This window comes from Malania oleifera, chromosome 1 (assembly GCF_029873635.1).
Source record: "Malania oleifera isolate guangnan ecotype guangnan chromosome 1, ASM2987363v1, whole genome shotgun sequence".
Taxonomy (NCBI): Eukaryota; Viridiplantae; Streptophyta; class Magnoliopsida; order Santalales; family Ximeniaceae; genus Malania; species Malania oleifera.
The window spans coordinates 145,306,820-145,316,750 of record NC_080417.1 but is presented as its reverse complement, the minus strand read 5'-3'; the positions used below and the strand labels follow the sequence as shown (position 1 = coordinate 145,316,750).

At 35.3% G+C, this 9,931-nt stretch overlaps 1 protein-coding gene across 1 annotated transcript; it reads left to right on the top strand.

The window, feature by feature from the left end:
* Positions 1-4,514: 4,514 nt before the first annotated feature.
* On the top strand, positions 4,515-5,553 carry LOC131145487 (protein NDR1-like). The gene has a single exon (XM_058094589.1). The coding sequence runs from the start codon at positions 4,839-4,841 to the stop codon at positions 5,445-5,447; it is 609 nt and encodes a 202-aa protein (XP_057950572.1). The 5' UTR covers positions 4,515-4,838; the 3' UTR covers positions 5,448-5,553.
* Positions 5,554-9,931: the final 4,378 nt, after the last annotated feature.

Genomic DNA, 9,931 nt, shown 5'->3' with positions numbered 1-9,931 from the left:
CTACAAGGCTATGCATCATTTTAGTCCGCGCCTCACACTACAAGATGCCTTTTAGTAGAATGTCCATTCCCTTTTCCAATGTTTATATCTGACTTCTCATAACATATCACTCACATAGGAACCTAGACTAGCAGGACCCCATGGGAAACTAATAGTGGACTATTCTTAGCATACAATAGTGCCTTACCATTTGACACCAAATCCCATTATATGTGCAAATCAAGAAACATAATCCACTACCAGCAAAGCATTCTATTTTTGAAACTAAATCACGATGAACATTATGGTCAACTAAACATTAATGTCCCACCATATAACATTATTACACATTCTTATAATATGCCTTTTAGTTGAATTTTTTATGAACATCAGATCTAATCGAATGAAATAAATACGTTTGATGATATAAACTCCAAAAATTGATAAAAATCCAAAAATTGAAAAATGCACAGATACAAAGAAAGAGAAGCTTACAGAGAAAAGCAACAGACTCCAACAATTTCTGGCGGCGGCTTGCGGCTCACAGGCACTGGTTTGTGGCGGAGGGGAGTCAGGGGACAACTTGTGATGGAGGGGAATCAGGTGATGACCTCTGGCGACTCGCAGACGGTCTCGTCGACTTGCAGGCGATGGCTTGCGGCCGAGAGAAGGGGAAGACTGGGAGAGAGGATTGTCAGAGTAGGAGGGGAGGAGGAGGAGTTGGAGCGGTGGCTTGCAGCCAAGAGCAGAGGGAGATTAGGAGAGAGGATCACCGGAGTAGGATGAGGGGAAGAGGAGGAGCTAGAGCGGAGGCTTGCGGCCTATCGAGAGCAGGGGGAGACTGGGAAAGAGGATCGTCGGAGCAGAAGGGGAAGAGGAGGTGCTGGAGTGGTGGCTTGCGGCCAAGAGCATGGGGAGATTGGGAGAGATGATCGCCGGAGCAAGATGAGGGGAAGAGGAGGAGCTGGAGCGGTGGCTTGCGGCCAATTGAGAGTAGGGTGAGACTGGGAGAGAGGATCGTCGAAGCAGGAGGGGAAGAGGAGGAGCTGGAGCGGTGGCTTGCAGCCAAGAGTAGCGAGAGATTGACTGGGAGCTAGAGAGGTTCGCTGGAGCAGGCAGAGGGGAAGGGAAAGAGGCCAGCTGGAGGAGGGGAAAGCAGCGTGGGAAAATATCCCGCGGAAAGCAATAAGGGTTTTTGGGCATTAGTGACGATTTCAAAACTGTCACTACTACTCTCTTGGTATTTTCTCGTCGACGAACCCCTGTGTTCGTTGACGAATTCTCTTAAGCCTTCGTCGACGAATACAGGGGATTCGTCGACGAAGCCCTAAAACTCCCCCTTTTTGTTTTTCTCTTCTGAAATGCAATGTCGTCAACGAAGTCTACGGCCTCCTTCTGTTTCCGGTTTCCATTTCCCTTTCCTTATTATTTAAATTTCATTTTAAATTTGGCCATTATAATATGTGTTTGGAAAACCATGATTTTATATTAACAAATAAGTGTGGTATGTTTGGTTATATGAGCATGCATGAATGTGTTATGTTGAAATGCAATAGGAATCGGGTTCTGAATTGTTCCAAGTACTGAAAGAGTGTCCGGCTCTATATCCGAGGGCGTGTGTGTATCTCCTACCATTTTGGGAAGAATATCTGGCTCTATATTCGAGGGTGTGAGCCTATTCCAGTTGATCACCGAAGGGTGTGAATCCACCAGTTTAGTGTCAGTACGATGCCATGGGAGTCTGGGACTAGCCATGTGCTGGTAGCGCCGTGTTTCGCGAGTTGGCTACGGGCCAACGCTGTATGTTGCGGACCAGCTACGAGCCGAGGGGTGTGACGACACCGTGTAGATCATGGGCGTACATACCCGTGTGTGTGCATGCATGCATTGTACTTGAATTGTATTGTGAGAATACTGAAATTGCATTAACTGTGTTTATTTGTTGTCATGATAACACTCGAAAGCCACACACTGATATAATCTGTGTTTGCCTTACTGAGATGTGTTTCACCCCTACTGTACGTACATTTTTACAGGTCCTTTGAGTAACCGGAACTAACATCCTAGAATTGGGAGCATAGTGGCTGGTATACTGCGGATAGTACTTGGGTAAGTGCTAGGACTTTTGTTTCACGGGTTGCCGTTTTGGGGTATGTTGGCACCCAGATGTACGGGTTATATATATGAAGCGTGGTCTCCGTTTTCTTTTATTTAGACTCTGGTATGGTACAGTACATGTATAGAATGACATTTTATGTTGTGTATATGATTTGTGTATGGATGCGTATAGGGTGTCTGGTAACCCCACGGGGTCGAACTCTCATTTATTATGTTATATCGTTGTTATTTGTATGATACAGGGACAGGTTAGATTACTACTTCACTTCTGAGTCCCATTCTTGGGTTCAGGGCATGACAATAGGTAATAATTTTTATATTTTTATAACTTTTTAAATTTTTATGTTTTAGTTTTTATTATTTTAGTCATAATTTTAATAGTTATTTCATATGACAATAAAAATGAATATTGTTAAATAATTATTTTTTATTAAATAATGGATAACCATATTAATCTTAAACCTCTGATGTTCATGTACGCGAACATGTGGCACAAGAAAGGCCTGTGCAGGTTCCCTTATTTCTAAAAAATTCAATTTTGTTAGGATCATATGTAGGCCCCACATTTTTTTTTTAATATTCATAATTGTTTTTCCCGTCAAGGCTCCACGTACGGCACACTAAATTTTTTTTTTTTATCATTATTAATTGATTTTTTAAACTCCTCTTTGGCTTCACGTGGACTCCGTCAATTTTTTTTTTTAAACTCCTCTCTCTCTCTCTCCTCCTAAATATGGCGTCATTAATTTTTTTTATTATTTTTTAAACTCATTTTTCTTTTCCATTAGAAAAAATTTAAAAATTTTGATATAAATAAATTCAACTAAAATATTTTTTTTTTAAATTGGTCTTAACTCAACTTTTTATCACGTTCTTTTCTCCATATTTTTATATAATTAAATTGATTTAAATTATTAATTCTAACTTTCTTTATCTTTGATTTATATTTACATCTATTAAAACTATTGAATTAATTTTAATTTATACTATTCGAAGATATTAAAATGCATATACGTATACAATTTTACATTTCTATATCTATATATTATATGTATTAAAATTAAAATAAGTAATTAGAATTATTTTAAAATATTCTATACAACATATACAATGCAATACAATAAATTTTTTTCACTAAAATTATAAAATTAATTTCAATTTATATTATTCAAAAATATAGAAATACATATACCACATTACATTTCTCATTATATATTATATATATTAAAACTAGAATAAGTGATTGAAATTTTTTTAAAAAATATTTAATATAATATATACAATACAATTCTTCTCACCTACTTTCAACCAAAAGTTTCCTATAACAAAATATTACAATTATATATATACACATAATTGCATGTATGTTTAATAAGTGTTCAACTTTTCAAATATTATAAAATAAAGTATTTAAATTTTACATTTTAAATTATTATTTAATATTAGTATGGTCTATATTTGTACTTTATTTTTTAATAAACTATTACAATTTTACTTTCCAAATATTTTTTTTTATAAATGCATGTATGTTTAATAAGTGTTTATCACTTTCTTTCTTGATAATTTTATATTATTCTTATAAATTTATCGATATTTGACAACTTTGTTGAACAAATAATATAAAACAATTTGTTAAATTTCAATATTTTTATTAAAACTAATAATTGAAATACATATATATGTCCCTGGTATTGATAATTTTACTTGTGAGTTTGTCTCACATTGGAAAAAGTGAGTGGATGATAGGTACTCATATACATGGTTGAGCTCAAGATCCAACAGGCTTAAACTTTTGGGTCAAGTTGGTGTTCACCCATTTGTATCAAGCACATTTATAGACTCCTCCAGTGCTAATAACAAGTGGTATCAGAGCCAGCGGTTCATAATTCTTGGAGTGAGTGTGTGGTTGAGGCTAAAGAAGAATCATCTAAGCAGCTAAGATGGATCCAAATAGGGTGAAAACGTGGGAGATAGGATTGGTTTGGAAGTACCACTTCGAATAGAATTTGAGACACACAAGTACATCTATGTGTATGTGAGTAGATTGTGGGTGCATATATATACGTATGGTTAAACCCAAGACCCAACAAACTTACACTTTTGGGTCAAGTTTGTGCTCACCTATGCGTATCAAGCACATCCATGGACTCCTCCCATGCTAACACCTTGCTAAGTGCGAATTAGTTTCCTAGTTATTTTTATTTTACAGATATTAACAAAACACATTATTAGCTTAGATTTTAATATATTTTATTTTTTATAAGATTATACTGCACTAGTGCATAGCACACGTCATTAAGCACGTCACGTAAAACAGAAAGAGATACCACTTCTCTCCTTCCGGAAGAGAACTCCGAGTTTGCTGCGAGTTATGTCAACATTATTAATAATATAAATAAATAAAAAACAAATTGTCAAAAAAAACTAATCTAAATAAATAAATAAGAGTAAAAAAAATGAGGATAATCGTTTCTGATTAAAAAAATATGCAAGGACTTTACCTGAATTTATGGTAGCAAAATTTCCTGCGCGGTAATTGTATTAAGTTTCCAGGAGGCAGGAGGTAAAGGTCACGTTCAAAAACAGCAAAAGGAAGAGACAGGGTCCAGCCGACCCTTTAGAAAAAGCATAACAAATTATTTCCCGGCCACTTCCTCCCTCTTTCCCTGCTCGAACGGTAGTACTACTCCACTACTCCCCCTTCTCAGCTCAAGGGGGCTCGCCGGAAGCCCCTTCCGGCCATGGCGGAGTCCGGCGGATGCTGCCGGTGCTGCTGCCGATTCATCTTCACGGTGGGCCTGACCGCGCTCTTCATGTGGCTGAGCCTCCGAACCTCCAACCCCACCTGCTCCATCGAGGCATTTTACGTCCCTGCCCTCAACAAATCTGCCAATTCCTCCTCCAACACCTCCATCTACTTCGACCTCCGCCTCAAGAACGGCAACAAGGACAAGGGAATATACTACGATGCCCTCAACCTCACCTTTTATTACGGCCCCACCCCCAACCTCTCCGTCGCCAACGCCTCCTTTGCCCCCTTCCGGCAGGGGAACAACAAGAAAACGGACCGCAGAATGACCGTCGACGCTCGCGGGGTTCCCTGGAAGGCGGTTCCCCGGAACGGGTCGGCGGTTTTCCGGGTGGATTTGGAAACGAAGGTGAGGTTCAGGATCTTGGTTTTCAAGACCAAGAGGCATGGGATCAAGGTAGGGGCTCCAGTGGAAGTCAACGACCAAGGCACCAAGGTCAACAGGAAGGGCATTAAGCTCAAGTCCGGCGCACCGGACGATGGATGCCACCCTGCGCTGTTGGGATTTTTGGGCATTTTGTTCTCTCTTGCTTTTGCTTAATTATCGATGTTCTTCTTTCCTTTTTCTTTTTTCTGGAGACGTGAATTTAATTTTCTTTGTATCAGGAATTTGATATTTATGAAAGTCATGGAGATTTTTTTGGTTATCATTATTATCATATTATTGTTATTATTATTATTTTGTGATTTTTAAAGGCAGTGGGATGTACAGGCATCTCTAAAGTGTCCAGCATGGACCCCAAAGGTGCTTTTAAAACATGAATTATTCTCTAACCACGGCCAATTTAGAAAATCTTACTGATAAGGTTTAAAAAAAAAAAAGATATGAAAAAAATTATTTTTTTATATTTGATTATATAGGAAAATAAGAAAGAAAATAAATTTTTAATCATATTAAAATAAATTTTCATTTTTAGTAGTATGTGGTTTGGAGGAAAAATATAGGAAAAAAAAAAAAAAGAGTTTTCTCCTTATTTTTCATTCCTTTCATTTTTCCAATCAAAATCATCCAAACGGACTTCGAAGATTATGAAAAAATTTATACTTTGAGAGAGTATTTGAAAATATATATTAAGTCTCTTTAAAATATATTGAGTTTTTTAAGATGTACATAAATTTATATTTATATTTTTTAATTTAAAATTTGTGTTCTCAAACGAGCCGTTAGGATATGAGATTGCATCATGTGAATAATTTGATTAATTCTACATACACGATATGATTTTAGTGAAGGGATAATGTGATTAATTCTACATACATATGATTTTAGTGAAGGAAAACATTACCTTCTTAGCACCGAAACCATTTTTCGAAAATTATAAGGTGATGGAACTCTCTACAAATTCTTTTTCTTGTTGTCTTGAAGTAAAATACATGGTAGGAAAATTCTATTTTTCATAATAGGATTGAGAATTATACCTATCCTAATAATAGGAATGCGACCTATTTATTACATATTTTAGGTTAAGACTAAGTATACAAACACGTGAAAAACTAAGATGGTATTTAATATTTGGGAATCAACTTTAGAAATTGGAATTGAAATTATTGGTTCTCATACCTGATGTTTTTTTGTTTTACAGTAATCTTATTCGGATTCCCATTTCATGCAATAATAGGATTCTTCTTTTTTGCTTTTATTTTGATTCTTGACTTTTAATCTAAAATTAAAGCATAATTCCTAAAAGTATAGTTTTATTATAATATGATAACTTATATAATATAATATCATATATATTACATAAATTTGAAAATAATATAAATATTATGATATAATTATTAATGTTTAAAATATATTTTAATGTAAATATTAAACCATCATTATTAATATCTTTTACTATATGTAATAATATTATAATATATAAAAATTAATAGACCAAAATTAGATGTTAAAATATTATGATATACTTATGGTATGAGCATCGATTTATTATATTATTATTTCTAATCTTAAAAATGAAATAAATTAAAATAAAATATTTATTATTATCATCAATTATAAATATAAAATAATTAAATTTAATAATGATATAGTATAAATATATATATATATATATATATATATATATATAGATTATAACTTACACGAATTAAAGAGAGAGAGAAGAAGAGCGAACACAAGATTTTTTTAAAGGTTCGGCCAATAGCTTACATCCTCGCCTTAAGCAACAGGCTTTGAGAATTTTCTTGTCTATATTATAACTTGCAAGAATTAAAGAGAAAGGGAAGAAAAGCGAACACAAGATTTTTTACAAGGTTCGTCCAGTAGCTTACAACCTTGCCTTAAACAACATGCTTTGAGAATTTTCTTTCCCACTTCGTTAACCAGGAGAAGCACTCCTCTCTTCGTTCAAGGTGGACATATCTCTCTAATGAGAAAACCCTCTTGCTAGGCAATGATTCAACAACCTGAACTGTCAATAACAAAACCAGCAATACAAGTTTGTTTGTACAACAAAAATACTCTTCAACAAAGCATAATTTGTACACATTAGAGCACAATATACTTCAATAAATCAATACCAAATTGAAGCTCACAAGCAATCTAAAGTATTCTGATCAAAGAATGAAGATTAAACAAGAACTAATCAGAATATACTCTTAGGGATTTCAGCAGAGACTCTCAACAGCTTTTTAGAAAATATTTCAAGAGAATATCACAAATTTGAATTGTATGAGAGTATTGGTTACCCTTATTTGCGAAAGTATTAACTTTATATATAGTAGAAACAATAGTTATTGTTTTCCCCAAATTTGTTTCAAGTTTGGAAACTCAAACGTTCAAATTTAGAAACAAAATATGCATTATTATAAGTTTAAAACATCGACATCAGTCACCTGATCCACAAGGACAGCCATCTAAGCTTCTTTAAAAATAGCGCATAAAAACAATCAGTAACAGATTAGTCGCCTCACCCCGATGGTTCAGTCACCTGATCTCATTCTGTTCTACTCATTAACAAAATTAATAGCATATCAGTTACCTGATGCAAATTCATCAATCGTCGGACAACTAACTACTTAGTGTTTTTCAAATTCTTAATTCCATAACTTATATTTGTAACTTGGAAAACTTAAACTTCATGAAAATATTTTCCATATTTTAGAATGAATCCTAAGAGCTTCAACTTCAATATTGAGCATAGAAGTACTTACATGAGACTTAATCAAAATAAAACCATCCAAGTTCCTAAGTCTTCATGTCGTAAGGCTTTCAAAAACCATCTAAGCTTTGATCAATTCTTCACTATTCTTCATGTTCCTCATGACTTGTAGCTTTAAGTTTAAGCTTCAACATATCTCTTCAAGTAGGATCACTTGACTTCATAAAAGACTTGAGTTCTGAAACTTAACTTAAAAACACATTAAGTAACCTTGATTTGTCATCATCAAACAAGATTAAGCCTTGTTAGGCCAATAGACATGGGTTTGCAATGAAACATGTTGCTGTGGTTGAGTAAATTTTTTATTTATTTTCTTTGGGAGACCAACAAGCCAGCAGTGGTATGATTAATTTCAAGACCCAAAAAGAAGGACAAATTTCCAAGATCCCGAATAGGGAAGGCAAGACTCACGGCAGCAATTAAAGTATCAATGACAGAGGAGTGAGACACAGTTATCACTGTGTCATCGACATAGAAAAGCAATAAAATTTTAACAACTACATTACTGAAAATGAAAAGTGAAGGATCAACTCTGGAGACAAGAAATCCATACACAAGTATCCAGGAACTAAGTTGATTAAACCAAGCTCGTGGATCTTGCTTCAATCCATAGATTGCCTTGTTAAGCTTGCACACAAACAAGGGATGAGTTGGATCCACAAAACCCTAAGGCTACTGCATAAAGACATCATCAGTAAAAGTTCCATGTAAGAAGGCATTCTCAATGTCTAGCTGGCGCAATGGCCATAGCCAGGACACAACAATGGACAAGAAGAGATGAATTGTCGAAGGTTTAGCCACAGCACTAAAAGTCCCGTGATAATCAAAACTAGGCTGCTGATGAAAGCCTTTGACCACTAAACGGGCCTTCCATCACTGAAATGAACCATTGGCATTGGACTTGGTGTGATACACTATTTGTTGACTCTACGAGTCCAATCCTATTTTAATAATGACATATCACTTGGTATTTGATCTGTGCATTGAGATTGTGAGCAAGAATATTGTTTAGCATGCATGAAAGGTGAATGAGTCATGGACACCACGAGGAGTAAAGCATATACACCTGGCACAACCCATGGAACTAAAAACGAAGAAGGATGAAGGAACAAGCTTCTAGTTGAAGACTTTAATGGAAATTGGTATCTAGATTTGATGTATTTACATGTCATATGATATATTTTGAAGCTCAATTACATCTTAGACTGACCCTAGGACTCATGCATCTCATGAAAAATTTATTTGAAAGAGTTCTAAGTTGAAATGAAATTTTCGAGACAAATTATTAGAGGCCTCGTCGACGAACCCCTTGGTCTCGTCAACGAACATATGAAGGTCACTTGGCAACGAACACATTGTCTCATAGATGAGAAAATACCAAGAGCACTAAAATTTCAGACAGTGCTCTCGTCGACGAACTCATAGCCTCATCGACGAACGAGTGTTGTACACTCATCAATGAACGTACCCATTCGTTGACGAATGTCAGGGAACTGACTTATATTCCAACGTGGACATGGACGAAAAATCAAGTTTTTAATAGATCCAACAGTCAGGATTCATCCTAGGGCCGAGAACACATATAAATATACTTTCTAAACCCTAGAGCACCACTTTTTGCGTAGCATTGGGAGCATTGAGCGTATTTGACAATCTTGTGAGAGCTATGAATTCTATTGCGAATGTCATTGCCTGCACTCCAAAGGATTGATACTTGTCTGGGCATTTCCATCTTCAAGATCCAAGCACACTTTTGATAAATCTAAGGTTGATCTTGAGGTTTGAGTAATTTTTCATTGAGCTTTCAATATTTGGTTAAAGAGTTGTCTTCTTCATTATATGTGCATAAAGAAAAATCGTT

What these genes read in the sequence shown, in the direction of transcription:
- LOC131145487 (XM_058094589.1), top strand. Translation starts at nt 4,839, where the DNA reads ATGGCGGAGTCCGGCGGATGCTGCCGGTGCTGCTGCCGATTCATCTTC.